The 26,906-nt window shown below is 39.3% G+C and overlaps 2 protein-coding genes across 4 annotated transcripts in view; one reads left to right on the top strand and one right to left on the bottom strand.

Annotated features, from left to right (window-relative positions):
• Syn (synapsin) overlaps positions 1-26,906 on the bottom strand; it is a 45,490-nt gene that overhangs the window by 11,736 nt on the left and 6,848 nt on the right. Inside the window, exons 3-6 of the mRNA XM_011299268.1 lie at positions 26,198-26,504; positions 24,313-24,566; positions 23,257-23,392; positions 23,091-23,195 (exon numbers count right to left, since the gene is read on the bottom strand). Coding sequence (XP_011297570.1) covers positions 23,091-23,195; positions 23,257-23,392; positions 24,313-24,566; positions 26,198-26,446 — 744 coding nt within the window. The 5' untranslated portion in view covers positions 26,447-26,504. The remainder of the gene's footprint in view (positions 1-23,090; positions 23,196-23,256; positions 23,393-24,312; positions 24,567-26,197; positions 26,505-26,906) is intronic.
• Timp (Tissue inhibitor of metalloproteases) lies at positions 1,931-22,184 on the top strand. Of its 3 annotated transcripts, XM_011299267.1 has the most exons (6): positions 10,343-10,491; positions 13,659-13,764; positions 17,795-17,918; positions 19,634-19,716; positions 20,652-20,888; positions 21,357-22,184. In XM_011299267.1, exons 3-6 carry the CDS (start codon positions 17,795-17,797, stop codon positions 21,576-21,578), a joined length of 666 nt encoding a protein of 221 aa, XP_011297569.1. In that variant the 5' UTR covers positions 10,343-10,491; positions 13,659-13,764; the 3' UTR covers positions 21,579-22,184. The 3 variants fall into 3 exon arrangements, with proteins under 3 accessions (XP_011297568.1, XP_011297569.1, XP_011297567.1); XM_011299266.1 differs by lacking the exons at positions 10,343-10,491; positions 13,659-13,764 and adding an exon at positions 1,931-2,203; XM_011299265.1 differs by lacking the exon at positions 13,659-13,764.

Below are 26,906 nucleotides of genomic sequence, written 5' to 3'. Positions count from 1 at the left end.
TTGCCACAATCATCCCCCCAACTCCCGGTGGTTTGACGTGATGAAACCGAAAAGGGGGAAAGGGGCACACCAACCACAGGAACAGGAGCCACATCATTTGCTCGGTGGCTCCTCACTTCTCTCAATAGAGAAATGCATCCAAGAATGGTATGTACGTGTTCGGCACGAATTCGTTTCATTTGGTTTTCAAAGAAAGGAGAGAGAATTGCTGCGGAAAATGTTGTGCGTGGGTGGTCATGTAAAAAGAGGGTAAGCGGATGATTCAGGGACTAACCGAGAGAACCTTCTCTGGGTCATTATGGATGAGAACGCCCAGGTCGTTGCGAGTAAAACTCAGCACAGAAGCCATTTTTTTTTTCTCCCTTTTCATTCCTTCCTTTCGATATATTTCTGCTGACGGAAGTCTACAAACTTTTTTAATGACTTCGTTTATGATTTTGCCGCTGGAAAAATTAATCAGTACTTCTTCCAGAGGAATGAAAACTATTATCTCAGCCTTAAATAATGCCACGGTTTTTGCGGGTAAAAAAAAATAATGTAATCAATATTTTTAATTATGAAACAGCATGGAATTTCGCTGGAAAATTCAGGAAAAAGTATTTGGTAGGTTATCTGGTAAAAAATGGCCGGGGCACGAAAAAAAAAATGATAAATCGTGAAAAAAGTATTTCAACTTCATTTATCTCTCGTCATTCCATCGGCTGATCTCGCATGCAGATTAAAATAGTGCCTCGGTAAAAATTTACATTTTCCAAATGAAATCTATCAGTGAGGTCAGGATTGTACAATGCATGGCGCCGTGTGTTTCAACCGATTCAAAAATGTATTTGGTCGCTATAAATGTGTCTAGGCATGACGTGATTCATGGCGCAATTGCACGCGAGAAAGTACCGATAGTCGTTCGTTTTTTCCTGGCGACTCTAATTGAAGGGAATTGAACAACCACTGTACTGGGAGCTCAAATCTCTTCAATAGCTTGAGTCTTAAATATCCATAAAAATCCCCCCAATGTCCCTCGACGCAGATCGTCTTCTCACTTTAAATTAAATCCTCCAGTCACTTAATTTCGAACATATCGTCGATTCTCTTGCTTGGGATTGTAGGTTTTATTCAAGAATCATTGAAATTTTCCCAGGCACTTTTATTCGTCGCATTTTTTACAACTTCAGGGTAAATTTAACTACAAATTATTCTCCGTGTGACAAGGAAATGAACATGAGAATAATCACCCCCATCAGGGGGTAACAAACGCCTCTTGGCCACTTGGTCCTCGAGAAAAAACTAGAGCGCAATAATTCTTGACGGAGTTTTTTAATGCTCGCAATTAGGGGACTATTAACCCGCTATTTCTCCTCCCAGGGTGTATCAAACAATGGACTCGTACTTGAACTAATGTCAGAAACGTGTTGTCACAACAGAGGTGCGCAAAATTATCTTATTCAGATGTACGCCACGTATCTCAGCTGTGTAACATGATTGGTGTACGTTCCAGTCATTTATGAAACTATTATTCATCAATCCTCAATAGTAACTAAACAATAATAATCCTTTCTGCACATTCTCCACTTCAATTTTTAATAATAATCAAATAAAAAAAATCATAAACAATTGAATATAAAAAATGGGCGCGAAATATCATAGATCACGAGCGATGGGATGTTGTGAAGGGTGAGGATCGTTGGATATACCGGTTTTCAATATCTGCCTATAATTCCGATTACTCGGTTGTGAAGTTGTTGGGGCACGTGGGTGTAGTGGACCTTCGGGCTTCTGATGAGCGATTTGGACGCGTGGCGTCGAGCCGAACCGCTCGGAGGAAGGGAGACAGTGTGAGATAAGGAGTGACCAGTAGACAAGGAGGTCGTCATCTCGAGTGGCATGTGAGTGGAAACGAAAGAGCGATAATAAGATATCGTGTGTAGCTGTTACGGCCGCCTGGAGTCAGCATAACCTGGTGAGGGAACAACCGCTCCAGTGTACGTCTCCAACAGTCTCCAACTCTAGCCATTGCTTTTCCAAACTCGCGCGCGAACGCTTCTCCTTCCCATTCCGCATCCAAATAAATGTTCATTCATCCCATCCTTCATTTTCATTGTGATTTAACTTTTACTGTGACCTGGATTACTCCAGATAACGCGAGTGTAGGTGACACATTGGATTTTATCAGCCGGACATCAAGAACTTCAGGAAAAGGGCATTAAAGGTACTTTAGAATTTTTTATCGCAAAAACTACTCGACGAATATTTACGTCTCTTCTCTCCTTCCTCGTACTGATGAAATATTAAACCGCTTCTCAAAATCAATTTATCCAATTGCATCTGTATTGTTTGTCTCACGTTCCGTCAATTTTTAACTGATTAAATCATAAAATTATTTAGCGGTTACAAATGGATTCGGAATTCCGCTATCATGACTTGTAAAATCAACTTTAACAGCTTTTCCCCGAATGGTTTTTATTAGGCACGTGACACCGTTTCTCGACAGCGGCTCTTCACTCTCTCATTATTATTCTCGTTTTGACTTTTATTATTCCACCGCTCTGTACGCCCCAATGCAAGGCATCACTAATTATCATTGGGCTAATGAGGCACTTCATGCAGAACATCAATGAGATTCGAGGAATTCGAGGGATATGCAGATGAATAATATTGAACTTCTGCTTCTGTGGGCAACCGCACCACTCGGATTCCTGCGGGAAAACAAGAGCTCAAAGTGTGGAATTCGAGATATTCCTCGAGTAGTTGAGTACTTCAGGGGCAGACAACTGTTTAATGGGCTCCAAGTGTTCTATCCACGGGTTCTAATACACCAAAGAATCCTCGGAAAATTCTAGCGGACACTCGGATGTGTTATCGGGACCATTCTCTCACCGGGCAAAAAAAAAATTATTGCAAAATTTATCCTGTAGAGAAGATTTATTAATTTTTTTCACAATTCCATCTCTCAATAAATAAATTCATCACCCCCGGCATTAGAATTCTACTCTTCTCTCGATGTTTTATTGTATTTCCCCGGATTTTTTTCACCAAATGAAAATCGTGAGTACTTTGAAGTGTGGAAAGTACGGAACAGTTTTCATTCTAGCGGACGTAATTCGATGGCGTTTGTACGCGAGTGGAACGAGAAACGAATGAACTACACACGTATTTTTATTGAAATTGATCAGTCCGATGTTGAGATTTTAATTAATTATTTCATTTTGCGCATTCGACAGTTGATAGAAATTATTTGGGCATGGCTTCTGCCGTCAATCTATTTTATTCCGGAATTTTCACCAATCAGCCAAGTGATAAAGTGATATTAATGCATTTGAATATTTTTATTAATTATTAATTGATCGAAAAATCATGCAGTGAATTAAGTTAGAGATAGATAAAGTCTTTTCAGACTTTTCCGACAATTTAAACGAAAAATTGGGCAATGTGTATCTCACTTTTTCACTCTGCGACTGAATTCATTTTTTGTCCCAACGACAAACACTTCCAGTTGACAAAATTTTGTAGATTTCACAAAATCCTTTCATCTGATAGAAATTGCAGAAAGCATTTCTGTGTTTATAACCGTAATATGTGGAAAATCCAAGTGAAGTGTACAGAGTGAAGTTGAATTTACATAGTTGGTATTTGTGAAATAATTTTGTCCACAAAGCAACTGAGCAAACGCATATTCCATATGAGACTAGACGAATAAACCTGCACTTCACCACCGAAAATGTACGTCGGTGTGCAATAAACTTTCTCCAAAGATTTTCACTAGGATGTCTCGGCGCTTTTCATTCGTACATGCAATACCCGAGTTTTGGCTCGTCTACGAGGGCTTTCCAAGAATTCACGTGAAACTCGAGTGAAAATTATTTGGCAGAAGTGGCTTGTGTGCTACACTCAAATAACCCCGAGAATCACGAACGTCGGATTTTTAGATGGCATTACCCAGAAATCACGTGCACCACTGCGAATAACCACAAAAATATTTAGTTGATAAACATCCGGTTCGGTGGAGACCATTCAATAATCGTTCAACGATATATTTTTATTATTTTTCCCAATTTACTACACTCTACAATCCGTATTGAATAATAATAAAATATTGACATGTCTCCGAAAAAAGATAAAAGATAGTCAAAAAATTGTAGACCAGAGAAAATTCGATATTATAATAATTAGCCATTGCGCCGGAAATTCAGTCGGAAATTTTGAAAGAGCCTGTGAGCACAGGAATTATTCTGCAAATATCTCCAGACCCATCGTTCACAGTGAAGAATATCAAATGATTATGACTGACACCCTCACAACTGAAATTACCAACGAACGGACGCAATGATCGATCTGACCCGAGGGAAGGACACCTCTTCCTCCCCCCAACCAGAATATCCGGGCTCATAATTGAATGCACAACATGTCAGAAAATCACTCTAGAAATTTCAACTAAAAAAAATACCAAAATTCCACCTGGACTTTCTCTGAATCCCACAAACCGAATAATTCCAAGTTTTCGCTAATCCAGCAATTTGCAGCATCTGCAAATCTCCTTTAATCCGATCTATAGACAAATAATAGCAAATAATTGCTATAATTCCCGGATGCAAGAGCCGGCAAAAAATTGCACATTAAAATGAAATCCCCACTGGCGATAGGTGACAGCTTGAGAGAGAGTTACGACTCTTCTGGAATTTACGCGCCTCTGTTATTTTTTTATTGGTTGTATTTGCGCTTGCTCGTTTGGCTTTTAACATTCTTTATTTACAAATGCATACGAGTATTTACGAATGAAAACACTCGTCTGATGATAATTTCCCATCGGTGAAACTCACGTCACAGCGAATAAATCGATCAGCTCTCCTCTTATTTCGTCTTGCCGGCGATTTCACGCATTAATGTCAGTGTCATCCCATGTAGTCACCAACGCTATGGGATTCGTGTATAATATTACATTTACGTGATATTACCGTTGGTTAATACCCATGTGGAAAGCACTCTATGGCGCCACACAGAGAGTCTGAAGAGTAAAGTGTAGATTTAGTCTCACTCCACTCTTCCTGCCTTCTCTGGGTACATAATACTGAATAAATGTATGCGTTATTTTATTTCAAACCCTGTACGTGACTTGCTGGAGGAAAATTCCGGGATTAGCGATTTTAATCATCTCAAGCTGATGGAAATTACGAATATCCAAGTGCTTTTACAACCGTTTTTACTGGACCCAACCGTAGATTCCAAGATTTTTCATTACCAACTTGGTTAATTAAAAAGGGCTTTAATTATTTGTAATACTCGTAATTTTTTTCTATTTGTTGAGGGGTATTATTATTTTTTTTTTATAGGGATTGGGGATTTTGATTTGGCAAATTTTTTGATTTTGGCGTGTGACGCACGCCACTTTCCTGGACATCAGGCCCATCAGGCCAATTACAATCTACCGATTCCTCTCAACTTAATTACACCCCAGGGCTAATAGCTTTCTCGTTATCGTTCCTGGGTGAAAAGTTTTCGGCAAACTCGAAGACTCACTCACGCTAATACGTTGGAGCAATTCCTGTGCCAGTGGTTCGTTGCACACATCTACCGCAGTGACAGCCCACAAAAGTTTTTGACGATTCAACGCCACGAATTGAAGGTACGTGCTGAACATTCGTGCCAAATTCCATTCCAACGATTCCAGCGTTGGTCAACCGTAAATTTGTTACGCTCCAATTTTCTCTGCATCTTGATCCTCCGGTTATCTACGGTTACGTATTATTTTCGTCTGAACTGCGTCATTCCGATGAAGTTCAAGAGCATAAATTTGCATTTCAAGAAAACTTCAGGGTCCTTCCCCCAGCTTGAATTAATTTTCCCACAGAATTACCGGAATTTCTGGAGAAATTTCTCCATATTTTTTATTATCTCACATGAATATCGTTTTTTTTTTCAGTAGTTTATGCAAAAATTATCACCGATATCTTCTGGTTTTTCGAGTTGTTTATAAATTTATTTTGAAAAAAAAAAAAAAACAGAACGGCGAGTGCAGTGAAGAAAGCATCGGAATTCGAGTTGTAAAAACTCTGGAAGAATGATAAAACTTTCTTGATTCAAGTATATTTTTTCCCGTGATTTATTCCCCGCAGACCTGGAAAATATTTATTTCACCTTTAAGATTATATCTCGAATCAGCATTCCCACTGACATGATGACGTTTGTTTGCCAAGGCCGAGGTCGATTCGATCGTGAAATGAAGCAGCGGAAGGAATGAAAATAGGAATAGTAATGAGGACAGAAAAATAAATATCCGTCTCCGTGCCAAAATCATCTCAGTAAAGACCGCAAATAATCCACGGGGTTCTCCTCCCCGTGTTTAATGGTTTATTTCTTCTTCGGAGTGAATATGAGAGGAAGAAATACGAGAGACGGAGATTACGAAATAAACGAGGCAGAGGAACTTCTGCGGTTTCTCCCGTTACGTCATGCAGGCGTTTTGTGGAAACGCCGTGAATTCCCTGGGTGCTCGACATTTTTTTTACCCATCGCAGGAACACTTGATTTAATTGAGAAACATCACGCTATTTTTTTTTTTCACCGAATTTTTACGGGGTTTTCCTCTGCAACCACCGGTTCGCCGGTTATCCGCGAAATAATCCGTATGAATTCCTCGGTGCTATCTCTAGCTCTTCATCACTGCTCCAGAATTACCAAGAAAATAAAGGAAAGAATGTGAATAACGAGGTTCTTTAGACTGTGCAGTTACAGTACTTGGTATTAAAATTTATAACCACAGAGTCGTTGTGTTTCGCCGAGCTCGGCGCATCTATAAACCGCATCTGTAATAAACCGTAATAAACCATGGAAAATGGATATTTCGTTATGTGCCGCTTTTAATTATTCATCATTGCCATTCCAATGGCCATTGCTATTTCATTCTTTACGCCAGTCATTTACCCGATTTTCCGACTCTTTACCGACTCTCCCATTCATTCCGCAAAAACGAAATTCGGAGATGAAATTCGAAAGATAATTTCGGTTTTTCGAATCCATTGAAACATTACATCAATAATATTGACTGCGTATTTTTCCAGTTATGGGGGATAAATAAATGTGCTCCAATCGTCTTTATTTTCATTATTTTTTCGAATGAATATTTTGAGACTTGGAATGATGAGATAATTCAAATTTTCCGGAATTTTAATGGTAATCAAAAGTTTTTTATGGTCTTTACGTTTTAAGAGACGCATTTATTCATCGATTCTCAGCAATGAAACGGTGAAAAGAGTTGATAACTGTGGGAAAAAAAAGAGGCGTTTAATGTCATTCTCTTTTGGAGACTTGTAAACTTTTAAAAGTCCCTCGCCGGCGATTTTAAAGCCCTCGGGAATTTATTTACATGTGTTATTAGGTGTGTATCTCGAGGTCGTGAATCAAACTCTGTTCGCATTCCACTATTTTAAACTCCCCACGCATTTTTCAGTCCCATGTGATCTAGCTGGAGATTCAACGGTTCACAACATATTCAGGGATGAGTCAGAGATGAACTATCTCATTCATGAGAATAGTACGATTCACATTGATGGGGGAAAACGTTTTTTGCCAGATTGGGGAAACACGCGTGAGTGAAATTTATTCTATCACAATTATTTGCAACGAATTCGCGTAATATTATTATTGACTAAAATTCCGAGCTGTCACCTTCAAACCTGATTCCGAGCTACTCTAATTATCACCTAATTCTGCCTCGAAAAATTCCCCTTCAACTCCTCCGATTGAGTAAAAAAAAATTAAACCCCTGAAACGGAGTCTCACCCTCATAACGCCCAAACACTCGACAAAACTGAACGATAAAAAAAAAATATCGGAGAACAAAGTGCCACATCAAAGAATCTCCGAGGCATTCTAATTAAATTTCCCCCGAAGCGATACCCAAATAAACGCATTCATAAAGAAAATGAAAAATCCGGGGAATGTCAATGCATCAAAGCTTTCCTCGGAGGGGGCGGGGTGGAGGAAGGTCGGGAGGGGGGCCAAAAAAAAAAGTGAAAAACATTTTGTCGACGAAAAGCAGTCGATGGGGAGTTGTGCCAACGAACCAAACGAAACACTAATGGAAGTGAGATGAGGTCACGACGTGATATTCGTAGCGTGCGTCAATCCGAAAATTCGTGTACCATTTGGTCAAACGAACGCATCAAAAGAGTCGCCCACACGTTGCAGTGCCAGAGTGTGATTTCACCTCTGCAATAGCTGTTGGACACCGTACGTGGATCATAAACCCCAGGGGCTCTGTTCCTGTTTTAGAAACGAAATATCGATTTTCCCCTTGGGCAACATGACGGTGTTATGGCTTCCCTCTGCCTACTTTTCCCTACTTCACAGATATATTCTTCTAAATCCATCAGACTTTAATTACGACCTCCCAGAGTGCGAGACCACTGCCATTTTTATGTGCAATCCATAAATTAAATCCAACCCTTCCCTTCTACGCGGATTTGTTATCGATTTTTCTCGTCGCAGCTTCACTGCCCTTTCAACCCATTTTCCTATTAATAATTGACTATTTTTATTTCACTGCGATAACACCTGGAGAAGTTTTATCGCTGTGTTTTATGTTGACTTCACGAATTTTTCCGTCGGTTGCGAATGCACTCGAAGGTGTGTCCCAGCCCATCAGACTTTAATTAAGACCCCCCAGGATGCGCGTGTACTTTTACTCATTTTTCTTATTTAATCATTGAATTAAATCGATGTGAGTAGAATTTATAATCTAAATGCTAAAGAAAGATTTAATAAATCACATTTTGTTAAATGTCAAGAGAATTTATTAAATAAAAATTAATCAGCTGGAATAAATCAGTAGTTGTCGAGAATTAGTGAATGGTAACCCGTAATTCAATACTTCGGGGATTTCCGATATCAGCGAAATCATTGGCGTGAAATTATTGAGCTTCTGTTCTGGACTCAAGTGAATCATCAATAACTTTCGTAATTTCCCCCAATAAAACCCTGCGTTTTATGACCGACGAGCGCTCGACAATCGGAAAATTCCACAGGCCAATGACTCATACCAATAACTCTTCCTCTCTCCCCGAAAATCCCCATTGATCGCAGAAATGCGAAATGCACAAACAAAATAAAAATTCACGAAGCCCTCAATCGAACGGATGTGGAGGTCGATTGTGACTGACGTGTGGCATGCCACAGCCCTATAGCCCCCATTCAACAGTTAAATGCCTGAGGGATCAATGGAGGGATGAGATGATCGATACTGATCGAATACCAGATTTAAATTACTTATATTCACCCATTTACTTCATTCGTCACATCTCTAATCGGTCAAAGATCTAATCGATCTAAAGATCATCCGCCAATTATCGACTTATTCGACTTTCTCATGAAAAAAGTCCTGATTCATTTTTCGAATATCGAATTTTTTTCGTTCATGTGAAAATCGGCAAGAAATTTAAAAAATAATAGTTGGGAAATGGGTCTGATGTGGAGTGTCAACATCGATTGCTACAGAGTGGGATTTTTTTTTTTTGACAATCGATTTTTTAATTCCAACCGCCGATCCCACAGCCTCCTAGACCCCCAAACCCAGTGATTATCGGTATGAATACGAGTCGACCACCGGAGTTGAGGACGCGTATAATTCCAGACCTCAAGCGCATAAACACTCAAGTGCCTCATTCACCAGAACAAATAGTCAGTGAAAAGCATCAAATCTATTCATTAAATCATTGCGATCCACTCAGTTTTTTTTTCTCTCCCTCATCTCATCTCCTCCCCCGGGCAAAAAACATATTCTACGCACAACAAATATAAAACTCCCATTCTCCTATAAAAAAAGTAAAGCACACCATCAGATGAAATTTCCATCCAAAAATGAAAAATTCTGTTCGTTCAGTTTTTCCAATTTTTCCGATAAAAAAAATGTTTATTCACAAAAAATGATGGAAAGAAGAGAACGCGCGCTGACAATAATAATTACTTTTGTCAAGTAAATTTACTGATGGCCATAGCATATAAAAATGGTTCTAATTATAATTTTAAAAAATATTCCTTTTTTCAAACAGAAATTTCAGATGTTACATTGAATATATCAAATATATTGCCATAAATTTGATATATGGAACGCATGTGTGTGTCCCAAATGCTCGTTGAATAAAAATTGTGCTTGTGCCAAATAAATCAATGTACGAGATTTTTCGTTGTCAGTGCAGACGATCTTGGAGGTGTGTATGAGCTAGTGTGTGGTGACTTACTCATGTGTATGAAAGAGTGGTTAAGAAAGGAGAGAAGTGGGATTGTGCACGCAATTGGTTGAGGGAGACGGGGATGCTGGCCCGGAATATAATAGCACTGGTAATACGATGGAACTGGGCCAGTCTTGCTTTGACGCGCGTCTCAGTGGCATTACCCACCTGACGAGTCATACATATTCATTATTACATATTCTGTGATATAATCGCCTTGTTGTGCTACTCATTGGTCTTTTTGGATTACATTCCTGCATTCGGGCATTTCAAAGTGAGTGAAATTCCATTGATCATTATTTTTATTATGATTATTGCGTATTGATCTAGCCATGCACTCTTACAGTGAAAATTGAATATCGTTACGAGCATGTAGTTGGATAACGCGATCACATCGTTCACTATGTGAATGCCGGTGAAATTGATTTATCGGAAATGGTGCCATCGCCTGACATTAGGAGTCTTCATGCATGTGTCAATTGTCAATTGCACCCACAGGTGTTTACTCACGCGTTCTTCATGACTCGTGTGTTGATATACACGTGCAAATGAGAAATTTGCGCTTGTAATGCTAACGCGATATTCGAGATGCAGTGATGGCTGATGCGATCGGGAGATTGTGTTGTGGGTGGTTTTTTTTTTTTATCGGGGAAATTATCGCAGCGAGTGTGGATTTTGATGGTCTCATTCGCACGTTCTGTTCACCCGTAAACGCATTTTACGGGGGATACGATGATCTAGGGTATATTTGTATTTTCTCTGGATGGAATATAAAAGTGGAAGATAAATCGAGCGTGAAACACTCGGTGTATTTTTTTTTTTTCATTCACAGGAGTATTTGATAATTAATTGATAAATCCATGGGGGAGAATGGGAGTGAGATGGTTTTGATAGTTGGAGTTAATTTTTATCAGTTGCGCAATTAAATTAGCAAAACCATTGAGATAGGGACGGGAATGAGTCCACATGAAAATATCTCAGACGCCCGGTGTGATATTATCGCGTGTGATGTCACAGTTGCAATTCAACGATCATTGCGATTTAACACCGAGGCCGTTACTATTATCACTGCGGAAACTTCACAAGTTGCTGAACATCCGCAACTCTTGAAATAGAATTTCTTCGGGCTTTCACTGTTTCGCGGTGTCTCCGCGAATTTTGTTCATAAATGGAAACCCGAGAGTGCGATTAAAATTTTCTGACGTAACTTTTTATAAAGTCCAACAGCAGTATCCACGGTTTAAGTACCAGTGACATTGATCTGTTCCGGATGATTCCGAGAAGAGAATACAATCGTGCGCCGATCAATTGCTGATAATTCAATTTCGCACATTGTGTTTTGTTCTCTTTATTTCAATTTCAATCGATTAATATCGATGATTATTTATTGTGGAATGAATACGTGGAGTTTTTCTCGCCCACTTTCAATGACAAATTAGTACTTGAATAATCTTGATAGTTGCAATTCAATTAAAATCGCCGGAACAGGTGAATATGCGTCGTAAGCCGATAAACGTTATTTTCCGTATCAAGTGATAATTACTAGATGCACTTACATGCCGCACTCGCCTCGCAGAAAATAAAACGAGAGAGATTAACATTCGATATCTCACATTGGCGATCTGGAGAATTAACATTTCAATTGGACCCTGCAAATTTACCTCTCAATTGTATTAGTGATAACGTATAAATGAAACACTCGATTGAGGAAATAATTTGCGACAATTTATGGCACGACATGGGTAATAAATTTAATTTTCTTCGATTGCTAAGTTATTCTGGGAACACCCATTTTTCTTAGAGGTGATCGTTAATGGTGTCGAGTCTCGCCCCGGGGCTAATTGATAATTAGGTAATAATCCTGGAGATATGGTCAGTGGTGAGTGCAGCACGTGGTCACTTGGGTTTTTATTCCCGGGGTGATCCCAGCTGGAATTCATGTCCTGATTGGATACTCGTAAACTCTAATATGTTCACACCTCGTGGAACTCGTTTGAATTTCAGATTCTGCCGATTCTTGATTAGATAGGGGAGCGAATTTATGGCCTCGGAGTGTATTAACGTGTAATTGAACACCACTCGATCAAATCACTGGAAATAATACCATTCAGCAAATTAGAGAACTCAAATTTCGGCCAATGCCTATTTATTCACGAATTCACACCATTTTTCAGAATTATTCTTGAAATGACAAATAAAAAAATTGATAATTTTTGGCGACATTAAAATTTCTGGAGAATTCTTTATTCGGGGATCGGTCAATTTTTCGGTTGAAAAATCAAGCAATAATTTCCCGGAATTTTCTTAAATCCTCAACATGAAAGATTCAATTGTTTTGAATAATGCAGGTTAATGAAAAAGAAAAAGAAATTGCAATTTTAATTGCAATTGGATTCAGAGTCAGAATTAAAAATTCTGATGACTTTGTGATTTCATGGAATTTTCAACAGTGGGTTATTTTTACAACGAAAGGTGTGTAATAATTTTTAATTCGCACGATGAGTGAAAAATAGCACTTGTCAACCGAAAAAACACAATTATCTACTCGTCATTCTCCACCGAGTGATAAATTTCACGTTGTCACGTGTTGAGCTGGTCACCTTGGTCATTCGCTCGAGTTTTCCACCGCAACTCAACTCGACAAATGTACCACTCATCCCGTCAACTCTTTATATTCCGTTTTTTTCTTCTCTCCCAGCGTTAAAACTTCACTTGTCACTAACGGAAATTCTTTCTCGCGTTTATTAAAATCGCTCACAATGGTTCATTGTTCTGTCAGTCAACAAAAAAGAAAAATACGTCAACGTAGCGTTTATTTTCTTTACCCAGGTTTTTTTTTTAACCCACGACGAGTAAAAAATTACTTGTGGGTAACGCAGGTGCAGGTTGTTGTTCGTCATTCCGAGATTCTAGTCATTACATTAGCATAAATATGAGCTCTGGGGAGCGTAATGCCTAGCCCTTTTTATTTTCTTAATTTACTTCCCATCCACCGGTATTGAAAATCGAAAGATTATTCATTTCCGGATTTGACGATTACCAGAATTTTCACGAAATTAATTCATTCGTTGATTATGAATTGACAATTGCAATTTTTAAACAGGGAGTCATGTGGAAAAATTATTAAAAAAATAATGAGTAATATACATGGTCCACGGATGTGTGCAGAAATGCGAAACATGGCTTGGATATTGCTGAAATTTGATGCAGTGCGATGATATTTCTCGACTGGCGATATAACCGAGGATGCACTCACTTCAGATGCATTCGAACTCGAGGCTTTTTATGCAAAGCAATTTCACCTGCGTCATTCATGCTCAACACCCCATGAAATCCCCTTGCAAGATCATCCCGAGTAGCGTCCTCTTTTGAATGTTACCCATCCCAATTTTTATTTTTCGATTTGTCTTCTTCATTCCGGGGATCTTTTCCTTTGTGCAGTCATGCGGCATGCGCTACCTCCGGACTAAATGCTACAGGAAAATCACCATAAATTTAACGCACCCGCGTTGACGGCACAGACGACCAGGCCAAGTTCAGACCAAGGGTAATTGATAAAAATATCATTTCACGAATTTTCCACAATTTCCTGTATGACACAATTAAAAATTTTCCCCTTAAAACCGCGCTATTTTCCCTTTCCCTTTTCCGATTCAATTTTAATCGCAATGGATTTTTGGGAATTAATAATTCACCGACTGACCCAATTTATTTTATATAAATATTATAATATTATAAATCTATTTGGGAGGAGTTTGATTTTTAGGATGAAGGTTTATGTTACGCAATGAGGGCAGGTAAAAAATGATAGATCCATCCTCTGAAGACAATGCGAGAAATTCGATCCAATCGATACCGTAACGTATCTCCGCTAATCGATACGCATTGGACTCCGTGGAATGCTTATGTATTGTCTGTGTGCACATACACTTAGCGACGTGAAATGCATCGCCAATAAAAAACCGTTGGGTACATGGACAAAGTTGGCCAGTGATATCACCTCAACATGAGCACTCGGTGCGCTCATTTATATTTTCAATTCGCCCATTGGCGATGACAAACGTTTGGCATGTGTGCTTGAAAATGTTTAGACAAACATTACAACCCATCGTACAAACTCCACTCCCAGTGTCTTGTCGTGACGCATCGACGAGTTCCTCTACCTCCATCAACAATTCTACCGGGGAATTTTTTTCACGTCAATGAAATCATCATTTGTCCGGCCATTTTGGACATTAAAATGGGCAAAACGGTGGCCTAGAAGAACATCATACGGTCAATGTAACCTCCAGCAATACCAGAGAATTGCAAGCCGATAAAGCATGTTACGTTCGTCACGCTCAGGCTGGAGCCCACCAGGGACTCGATTGCTCCTGTAATTTTGCACTCCCAGGTGTGCAGCAAGCGAGACACCACTCTATTATTAAAAAAAACCGTAGGGGCTAAAGAGAGAAGAGAGTTGTAAAAAAACACGCGGATGAATAAAAACCGAACGAGAGGTGGAAAAAAAAAAGTAAAATAAATAAAAGTTGAGGTGAAAATAACAGCATCCGACGGCAGTCCAATAATACCAGACTGTGAACGAACGTGTAATAAAGATAAGCTCTGACATACTGTGGCGCAACGGTAGACCCTTATTTGGATTACAACTCCCCAAATGTTCATCTTGGGTGTGAGTTTCACGGTGAGATGACCACGGGACTCACCTGCTATTCACTCACCGTGAAATACTTAAATTCTTTATCATGGGGTGAAGTATTGAGGAAGAAGATAAGTGCAGAGGGAAAATAGTGGGATTTCCCTTGCGTGAAGTCGTGAAATCGATACTGGGAATTATTCTTCGATGATAACACTCAGTTCTCCACCCACTCTATCTTTCTCTTTTCCTTGTCTTGAACGTTTGGACAAGGAATTGCGGGTACTGAGTTGGCTGGAGGAAATTCACTTCGGTGGACGATAAAAGCTGCTTCTGGGACATTTTATTTCGGTGTAATTGCGGCCTTTCGCGGGATTTCCGCCCTGGAATTTGATTCCCGAGGTGTTTTCATTTGGCGACTTTCGGCCGATGGTTTGCTGCAATTTCCGGCTCTCGTGATTGCTCAATTGTTGGGGTAATTGTTCTGGGGATCGGGGGAGACTCTTGTTCGGAGGTTTATCCCATTTCCGGTTTTCCCCTTGAACTCCACTGAAATTTTTAGCTTTTTTTTTTAATGGTGTAAGCCCAGAGAAGAACTTGCCAGCCGCAAGTTTCAATGTTTTGAAATCCATTTCCCGAGAATAGTGAAAAAATTTGCCGGGAGTCTATTCACTACCCGCCAGTTGAAAAAAAGTATGAAACTGTTTACCATTTCCATTTGGCGTGAGTCCATGCTTCCACAACCATGAAAACAAAATAACCGGACGCATATTCGAGGGTATAGATTTTTCTATGACGGGGAAAAACTTTTCAGAGGAGTTATTTCCCCGGGTGGGGTGAGAATGAAAAGGACCGGACGGCAGAGGGGAAAAATGTTAGCGGCCAAGTGAAAAATCGCAACTGAATGAGAAAAGCATTCTCAAATCTCCCAGTCCGTGGACCCTCACAATTCATCATTCAACGGAGTGCCCGAGTGTTTTACGGTTTTCATGTAAAATCTGATTACTCCAGCTCTTGAAAAAAACGAAGGTAGAAAAAAATTTAATCTCCCGCGTAAAAGACTTTTTCACTGAACTATTTTCAATTTTAATATTTCTCGATGTCCTATCACCAACACCATAAAAGTTGATACATTTTTCCATTTAATCTGGAAAGTGTCAGAAACTTCTCTGCAGCGGGCTTAACGCATTTTTTTTTCCATTTATTGGAATAATTTTAAATAGTCATGCTCTCGACATCGGATAAATGTGAGTTTCATTATTTTTTGCCTATTCTTTTAAATTTCATTAAAGAATCATTAATATCCACGGCCTAATTGTCTTTCACGCCATTAAGTCCCACATGATCACCGAAAATCATCGATTTAATCGCAACGCCTCAGAATTCTCCACCGAGAATTAAAAAAAAAAAAAAACCTGAATAATCATGAGAAGAATTTTCACTCGTCACGTACTTGCCTTTATCGCGTATAATTCAAGGCTCCGATACTAGCAGGTGATAAAACCGTATGAATATACATATAATAAATGATGATTATCGGTTACCACCGCCATAATCACACTCCAGATCCTCATCTCGTATTATTATTTACGCACAGACAGCAACACAGGTGTGTACAAGGTAACGAAACAGCATTTTGAGTCTCGCGATTTATAGACGGATGCTGAGGCCAATCGTCTTTAACGATCGGCTCAATCTTCCTTCTCTCCTACCGTATCTCCCCTCCCTCATACGTGAACACGAATTCCCGTAGTCTATCACTTTGAATTTATAGCTGAACTATCGTTATTTATCTTGCCAACCGGTGGGCAAATGGAGAACCATTATAAACCTCACGGAAAATTCACGCTATCTCTACCTTTTCTGGATCGCCAACTTTTTTATCACTTGCTCCAGTACAAAATTACCTGGAAAATTTTCACAATCACGGAAAATTTTATCGCCATTGAGGATTCATTATTCTCCGGAATGTTATTTCCCATTTTTCTTATCGGGTTTACAATTTTATAATAATAATTGGTGATGAAATTTTTTTTTGTTGGAAACCGAGATTTTTTTCGAAAAAAATCGGTTGATCAATTTTTATGAATAAAATTCCAAGAAATTCGAATCAGTCTAGGAAGTCGTATGAATTTTTATCTTGCATCGACTTCAATGTCACTCTCTTGAAAATTCCTGTTCAATCGTCCGTGACATTTTCATTTTTTTCTACTATCTCTGCGTGAATAGAATTTATCACGAATGAAAAAACAAAAATCGTGGTTACGCATCAATGGGACAGCGCATTGGATTTTCCCCGGGTTGAATTGTAAGTGGAGCATGAGGTTTTCAATTCGTTTATACTCTCATGGGTCTATGTTTAGGATGATGCGAGAATGTAACAGCTGGCGTCAATAAACTCGGCTGGATTAACACGGATATCCAACGTGAGAGCGACGAATTTGTCGGGTCTTCAAACCGGCGTGATGTTATGAAATCCGTGACAAAAAGTCCATATATTCAATTTACTCCCTCGAGAATATCTCGATCCATTTTCTCCCGAAATCCCTCACTTCCCAGATGATCGCGTATAAATATTCATTCAGCCCGAGAAATCAGTGCGCTCACTCTCGCTGAATCAACGAGAGTAATTAATATTTACTCATGTTACTGCATGTTTCCGAATTTACATATTCAATCACATGTTTCGTGTCCCCGATTGGTCCATCTACTCGAGCAGTCAAGTGATGACGTGATGGGAAGCTCGTGTACAAATTCAATTGAACATTAAAAATTCATCAATCCCTCGAGTGATTTCACGTGAAAAGTTTTCCTCAAGGATTTTAGATACTTTTCTCGCAAATTACCGATGGGATTGACGTGAAAGAATTTATGTTTTTGTATTAAAAAAAAAATTTAATAGACATTCTCGGAAATAATTTTCTGATTATTATGTTTTCAGATGCGGCGTTTAACTTGGAGTTCACTGATAATTCTAATCTTATCAGTCTGCAGGTTTGAGGATGCCGAGGGCTGCTCCTGCACAATGTCCCATCCACAGACCCAATTTTGTCAATCAGACTGGGGTAATGAAAATAAATCTTATGAATAAATCTCTCCCAAATCAGCATCGATCATTGCCTTTTCATTTTTCATTGTCGTTTGTAGCGAATCACCTGGTAGTCGTTAATCTCCATTGACTCATGTAGATTAACAAGGTAATTAATAATTTCAACTTGTTGATTGATACCACATTCAATCACTGAATATTTTTCCAAATAATTACTCATTACGACAGTAATCGCTCATTCAGTCGGTCAGATTATCGATTGAATCATTGATTATTCATTTCCGTAGAATATTCTTGATTGCCGACACATTAAAATAATTCAATAAACTCTCAATAAATTATTTTTGATTGACAATGAATTAGATTTCAAATAAAAATTTTTTAAACGATTTTCATTTGAAATGGGAAACAATACCGTTTATTGAATTTTTTTATCGATCGTATTTTTCAGTCTTCATAGATATTGTCATTTTTATTGCACTTATTTTATTTTCATCTGACCCCGTGGAGTTTGAGAATTTTTATTTGCAGTTGCAATATTTTATTCCGCAATTTTTTTCATTTCCATACATATTGGGAATTTGAAGCAAAACGGCAATGGAATCATTCGATTTTTACGACCGTAATTTTCTATTCGATGAGTAATAAAAAAAAAAAGTACGAATTGTAAACGATTGGATGCGTTTATCTTCTACGTATCAACGTAAATATTTTTTTCAATTGCTCTTCTTTATGATTTGGAAATAATAATTCCCCACCACGACCCAATTGTTCTCGTAAAAGCCTCTTATGCCCTCATCGTTCTCTCGGGTACGAGTAAAAAATTAAAAGACACAAGAGTCCTTTTTCACGGTGTTGAGTCCTTGAATTATGAGCCTCGAGGTTCATAAGTGTTTGCTGACTCTCTGGAGGTCATGAATGAATTTCCTTGGTACGACCATGACTCCTCGTGTCACTAAAATTAACTAATGTGGTAATTCCCAGACTATTGTATAATTCACGAGGCCATTGTTTGCAATACTAGGAAAATTCGATAATTGAATTAACAGAAAAGTGGAATATTCTGGGATCAGTGGGTCATTATCGTTCCGAATCACTGACCGGAAATTGGGATTCGGTTTCATTGGTGAAAGCCGATCGTTATCAGAATATTTCAGCGAAAGTGCACCGCATTCCCCTAACCATCTCACAAACAAATAATTCTAACTCAATATTAGCTCTGAACAATTGCTGCATCCACCGTTAAAAATACCAAACTAATTCCAAAGATATTTTCCCAATTAAACTGCTACAATGCACCGAGAACATCCACCAAGAAATTCTCACCGAATCGACTAATTATCACTCTGAATTCGCTGACCGTAAATTGCTTTCCAACTCCATCGTTGAATTTATTACCTCTCACCGAGTCCAAACATTCATGTAACAACCCAAAACAAATACATTTCCAGTTGGAAAAACTCGAAGCCCAAAGAGAGTAAAGAAACAAAATCATTGGAAAAACTAGACGGTGAATTTTCTTTTTTTTTTTTACCCATCTACTACTCTCAAGAGCTTTTCCTGGAACCGGAGATTACTATCTCCGGAAGGATATTTCTTTTCTCCGTAAACTCCTCCATTTCCTTGGAGCTGAAAGAAATACGCAGGGGGACTTTGTAATGTGTAATTTTCCAGAGATGAAGGATATCGCTGGCATCAATTATTAAATTCCATTTCTTCGGTCTATTGCAGTCGCTGTGGTGAGGATCAAGAAATTCGTGGAGATCAGTGATCACGAGGCCGCCTATAAGTTCAAGCTCCACAGAATTTTCAAGGTAAATAAAAATATGGCAATTTTCCAGCACATGGGTTCTATCCCTCTCTGTCCCTCCCGCGTCACAATATATTTCCCTACGAATTTCTCTCCGTACAAATAAGAAAAGAAGAGAGTTTTCGCGGAATTTCTCCCGCTAATTCAAAAGCAATGGGAATAACCTGATCTTCTCTTGAGAGTCTCTACCAACTGGGACATCTTGATATGTTGAGAAACAGTGTTGAATACAACTCCATTCAAAGTAGAATTCTCTCCAATGATTGCAATCAGACTGTGGTGAACCTCTTCAAACATGGCATCATGTCCTCAATACATATTGGGAGGCTGTCCAGTAACTTCCGTTCATTGGTTATCAGATGCATTATATGTACATGGGCACCTTCTCCTTTAACGTTTGAGTGCCGTCTCGTGAAAGTTGTTGGTGTACCCATGGTCGTGTGTTCCCATTTGGTTTCGATACGGGTACCACCGATGGGACCATTGGAATTTATCACCAGCACGAGAGTACTCCACTCACTCCCATGAGACCAAACGAGATTGCTTTCAAATCGCTATGGAATGACTACAAAGCTCAATTGTATTGAGCTTTTCGCAATGTGGGATGCGCATTGTTTATCTCATTGACTCCATTTTTTCGATGATTATTCTAGCCAATATTACAATTAAGTAATAGAATAAAAGGAGGGGAATAAAAGATGATTAAAGCTATCCCTCATCATTGAAACAATACCCTGGAGATACGATGTGACACTCTGAGAATTTCTCTGGGAGTGTAAAATACCTCTAAATCCGAGATTTTGCCGAAGCAAATCCCACTGTCCAAGGCTCGGAGGACTCGGAGAAAAAATTCACTCCAACACTGCGGGATCCCTTTAATCCGAAAATCGTTTAAAAGCAGGGTGACCCCAACAGCTCTAAAAATATTTAATGCATCAGGCCACTCCGAAAGCAGAACACGCTTTGAAGCAACACCTAATGCTATGGACACCGTCGATGGACAGTCTGTGTGGACGTGTGAACATGGAACCTGGGGAAACTTGGGTTGTTGGTGGTAGGATGAACGGTCCAAAGCCCCATATCTCACTTTGCAACCTGGCGATGCGATGGTCCGAAGTTACTGGTAGACAACGCAAAGGCTTCCGGCAGTTTTACAATCACGGCTGTGTCTGCCACGTGAGTACATCATCGACTACAACTTTCCATAATTTATACTCATCAAATTTACCCATCTCATCTGACATTTTAATCGACTCTACCAACTTTCATGCACCAGTCAACTGATTAAAATCGATTATCGCCTGTAACTTCACCACAAAGAAAAACATTTTCACAGATTAATTCCTGATTGCAATATCAATTGAGTAGTGAAGTCGTGACGTGAGTTTTTCAGCAATATTTGTGACAACTGGATTAAGAGGAATTTATTTTCATGTGGACTTGTTTCACTGGATTGGCAATTGCTTTGGTCATCCATCAGGACAACTTGTTCTTCCACAATTTCCCCATAATTCCAGTCTTAACGACTTTCTTTTATCACCTTCAACTCGACACCATTACTGCCCCTTTAATCCCCCATTTTCCTAATGAAAATCACTCGAATGATAAAACAAAAACTTTGGCTTTGTCTCTGGTCGTCTTTAGATCTTGTATACCCAATGGTGGAACAAAGGCGCCGTCTTCAATTCTACTGGTGGTAAAGGATGTCTGTGGGAGAGTGCACCCGGACCCTCAGACTGCCAAGAGAGATATGGCATATGCATGATGGGACCCGCTGGTTGCTCATGGGTTCCCTCAGTTGCATATAAAAAGTGCGTTGTTAAACATCAACGGGACAGGGAACAGCAACTCGCCAGAGAGCCGTAATGTCTCACCGATTTTCAGACTTTTCGGTTAAGACCTCTATTATATTTAACGACATCATTTAAACCCAAAAAAAAATCTGTGGAAAAACCTCACTGATGCTTTCTCTCAAGAATTCTCTTCATTTTTACCAAAACATTTCAATCTCTATTTTAAATACCTCAAAAATATCGCGAATTTGTCATTTTCTAGAGATATAAAATACGATAAATTTCTTCATGTGGAAATAGAATTTCCAGTGGGATTTCTTAGAGAAAGTTCAGTTTTTCAATGAAATTTTTTAACACGTGCTTTTGCGGTGGAGTGTCTATATGAGGATTGATTTTTTGATATTTTTGAGGCGGTGAGCAAGTAACGATGGTAATTAGACAAGTATACGTAGACGAAAAGTATTTATATCTGATTAGAGAGAGTTGGATTATTTAGAGAGATAGGGCGTGATGGCTACAAGTATTTCTGCGATAGAAAGCTCAGCTTCTTCGCACTGTAAATATTTAAGTTTTTTTTGATTATTATTTTCGATGTATATTGAGTATTTAAATTATTCTACCCATTAACGAGTAGGTCGTAAGGTATTGATGATCGTGGGGTGTTTATGAAAATGATAATTACCGAGTGACTGATAAAAATTGACGCTCGGTGCTTTGATTATTGATATTGTCGGTGTATTCCGTGTGGAGGAAATTCTCGGAGTGTTGAATTTCGCGGCTTGAGGACTCGAAGGGAATGACTCGCCCCTGGGGATGACTCAGATATGCTGCACGCTATTCTCTGATGAAAACCACCTCCCAACTTCTTTTATTTGCCACCGATTCCCTGCTCCATTTTTTTTTTCTTCTCTACCCTCCGCACTTTTTCCACCGACTTTTCCTTCGATTTCCGATATCCACTCGCACCCTCTATCCTCCACCATCCACTTGGGAGAAATGGTACAAGGAACTTCTCAGAGGGAAAACATTGGAAAAGGAACTGAGTTTTTCCTCTTTGTGTGGAATACAAACGCTTCTTTTCACTTCTTCAATATTATCTTAATACACTGTGTCACGATATTTATATTCCCACGTTGTCAATTCTATTTTTTATCAATCTTTTAGATTGTTTAAATTATCATTATTTTTACCGATATTTGTAATTTAATGGAGATGATTAAAATTAATTTTCACGGATTTTTATCAACTCGTCTTTCGTTAATAATTTTTTTTTATTGGTACTAGCACTTGGGGCACGCTTTGCGCACATGAGAAAAAAATTTATTCATTAAATAAAATGTTCATTAAATCAAAGTCAATGAAGGCTTTTTCATTCCATAATTGGAACAGGAACTGAATTGATTTTTTCATTTGAATACTTATAATAATTCTTTTCAATTTTTGTAATGAATTAAAATTTGAAGTTGTAAATTTTTCGTAACTTTAATTTTTTAATTGCATTCTCGAGGTATTTGCATGAGTAATGATGGGTGAGAATGAAATTATTCATAGGGAGAATGGAATAAAGTAGATAACGTTGACTCACCATCTCCCGATGATTCGGATAGTACGTCTGATCTATGAGGGGAAAATTCTCCTTGCCGAGACGGCGCTGTAGACCCAGCAGGTGGGCAAATACCCATGGTTTGTCCTGCAGCGTTCAAATTAATTTTCAGCATCGAGATAATGAAGCATCATTCGCGGTGGCTTACCTGGAAATTGTAAATCGCCGTGAGATTATTAACACTCGGAATGCTGCCGTACATCAGACCGAGGAGGATGTTCCTATTGTCTTCCCCGGCGTCACGGAGGTTTTGCCGCACCAGAGCGAAATCGGGCTTGAAAGATCTGAAACAGAAGAAATTATACGCTATGTCCAGAATATACCAATTGGCCAGATACTCTTTTTCCTCGATTTTTCCATATATTTCAATTGGAGAAGGCAATTGAAAGAAAAAAAAATTTGAAAAATTTTTCTCCAAAAGCTATACAACGTATACTCTCTCAATTTTTTTTCATTTTTTTCTGCATCTAATTGTCACCTCATCCCCGCACCAAAAATCCACACCAAAAATCAATTGAAAAATCCAGACAACTGCTGTTACGAATTGTCAATCCATCGAAAATTCAATTGAATCCGATGTCCGCTTTTTGCCCTGGATTTGAAATTCCCCGTCATGAAATATCAACGACACGTTCTCACAGCAAATGCACTATTGTTGATTTTCCAATGTCCATAAACATAATTATTCTATCCCAACGTCAATTCTAATTTGCGATATTGAACATTCCCAATGGAGTTGCCTCGATAATCCCCATCATCGGGAAAATAAAACGCGGAGAAAAAAAAATTATTCCCGCATTTTCATGAAATAATTTTTAATGGTATACCATTTCCCATGCGATTGCAGTAATTTTTCCTGGAATTATTTATTTTTCTCCGACAATTATGAGTGACACCGCAGGTGAAATGGCGTACCCTGGAGCCGGTGGTTAGCACTGACACCCCGAATCCCCGGGTGGTTTTTCCCTTCCACCGCACGAGTGGCCGCCATATCAAACCCCATAGAGCAAACCCATTTAACCCGAAATTTCGTACAACAAAGGCCCCTCTGACAGCGTCAGTACCATGAATAATTCATAATTGCCCCCCTCTCCCCCCAATCCGTAGAATTTTCTCACCCATCTGGCGATATCCGTGTAAAATAACCGTAAAAATTCCACGAGCAAGGTTGAAAAACAACTCCCTAACGAGGATGATGTCTTACCTGATGACCTTGGTCCCATTACGGAAGACAGCCATGGATACGCTGGCGCCAACCTCACTAGCCGTCAGAGACAACTCCCGGAACTCGGCCTGTTCAACCCGTATCTCGTAATCACCATGAATTCTACGTCCCCGGAAGTACTTGCTCCAGTCTGTATTCTGATCGTCTATCACCAGGAGAGTGAAACAACGATCCTTGTTGTACGATGAACCACGAGTTGCACCGCCCACAGCTGCACCAAGTATCGATGCACCCTGAGGGAGAACACCATTTTAAATGTATTATTATGGGCTTTTGCCCACAATTGGAACTCTACCAATTTTCGCAATTATTTATTGAATGGTATATGCAACAAATGGGTTGGGGCGCCCATATTTGTGGCTGGCTCAATTGACAGTCCGAGCCACGGTGAATAGTCTATTTTTTTTTCCGGTGTTCATGTGCAGTACTGTATTGACGAATCAATTAATTTTTTCAATATTCTGGTAATTCTGATTTTTTAAGACAAGCCAGAAGTTCAATTCAATAATCTTTTTTCATTGAAATTAGATTCAACCTTACATAATTCAAAATTAAAAATAATTTGTGATGGAAATTCCAGGAAATTTAATAGCACAATAAAAAAAAGCTCTCAATGACATTTTTGTGAGACCATTTGGGACTTGAAATTGGAAACTTTTTGGCATTGTCGAGGGGATGAATTAGGTATGAGGGATTAATCGTAAACCGTGAAAGTTCTAGTCCATTAAAACTGCACCAATTTGTCGGATTATCAATTGAAGTGAATTTGAAACAAATGGCTATATAGGGGGGGTTTACATAGGGCGGTAGCTTTCAATGAAATACTTCGAAATTATAGTATGGAGTTTCATCTGATTTGTCGGTGAATTTCTATCCAGCTGGTGGCTGCAGTTATAATTAAACTCCTTTGACATAACGGGGATTTAGCTGGTGGTAAACAAGTAGGGTTTCTGCAAACACTCCTGCGGCCACCTAACGAGCGTATTACACTTGTGTCTGTGCGTATCAGGATTGACATAGTGCATGACAGGGTAATTTAGTGGTGGAGAATTTGACGTGCTGATACAGAGGGAGATTAATTCCAGGGTAACCGGGTAGACTCGAAAATTTTCAACAGCCCATTTTTTAAATATTTATAAAACGTGAATTTTTAATAAAAGGGTATCGAACATCTTCAGGGGAAGTTGGTCAATTTAATTTAACTCAGGATGAAACAAACAATTCGTTCGTGCAATCCATTCTCTATTTTTCAGAAGCATTAAAAAATTGAAATGGTAACACCGATGATTGCTGTTGGATCACCCCCCGACTGTTCAGTTACCCTGCTAGACACGCCATTCCCAAAACTCGTAAAGTTACGATGTTTACCGAGAACACAATACTAGTCTCCATCGATCTGTCGAATACCTCTGTTTAACCAGCGCGGTAATATCAACAGGACGGGCAACGACACGGGAAAGGCGACAAGCGGTTATCGGAAACCGTTGAACCCCACACCTCCATTCATAAAAACCTAGTCAAATCGGATAGAACAGGTCCATTAAAACAGAGATAAAATACCAAATAAATTTCCACCAGTTTATTTTGAAATTCTCTCAACCCCCGGCGTTATCGTCACGCAATTTTGAGTTATGACACTCGATGATAAAATCCCAACAACTCTGTTTATTCGCGCGGTTATTTATTTTTTCAGGCTTTTATGAGTCCCGGTGAACGAATCCACGGGAAAAGCTGTCGTTGTGGGGAATGAAAATTATTTTTTCAAAGGTTTGAAAAGTAGGCAGAACGCACCAACATATTGTCCGTAATTTTGGATAAAGGGAGATCTATTTGATATGATATAAATGATGGATAAATGACTGACCTGATCCCGGGCAGCACCAGTGAGACTCTGAACTCTCTGCAAAAGACTCTCCCTGGTTTTGGCCGGTGATGATGGTGCACTTGTGGTTCTCGAGCTCGGTCTTAGGTTGAGGCTTAGGTCACCTCCAGGTGGTGCCCCAGGAACTGGTGGTTGTGATGGCGGTGGTATGGGGGCAGGCTGAGACTGCAGGGGACGATCTGGTGTCCCCTGATACGGCTGACTCGAGTCCTGTCGTACCACGGAGGCCATCCCGGGCTCAGCTCCAGGCTCATCATCAAGCTCAGAGCTCAAGTCCCCGGAGGAGAACCTGGAAGGCAAACTACAATGGCTCCTGTGATCCTGACAACTGGACCGCGAGCTGCATTGTGCATCGAGTGACCAGGGTTGAGGGGAATTTCTATGACGACTAATCTGTGGTATGGCGATGCTATATCGATTATGGATTAAGTCATCAAGAGTTCAAAGGCCCTTAATCGAGACATTCAGTAGTGTTTGATGGTTTTGCTGAATGCCGGGGCTGGTATTCGTCTCCTTGTGGAGAATTCCAGGGGTTTACGGTTGGACGGATATGCACGGGGTTCCGGCATCTCTACGTGCCAACACCTACAACCACATACTCTATCCTCGATTTCAAGTACACAATCTAGCAAGTTCTCTCACTTTTATTCAATAATAATAATCACAAATTGAAATGTTAGATTTTAAAATA

The sequence above is a fragment of the Fopius arisanus genome, unplaced genomic scaffold (genome assembly GCF_000806365.1).
Source record: "Fopius arisanus strain USDA-PBARC FA_bdor unplaced genomic scaffold, ASM80636v1 scaffold00014, whole genome shotgun sequence".
Lineage (NCBI taxonomy): Eukaryota > Metazoa > Arthropoda > Insecta > Hymenoptera > Braconidae > Fopius > Fopius arisanus.
This window is presented reverse-complemented; position numbering and strand designations above follow the sequence as displayed.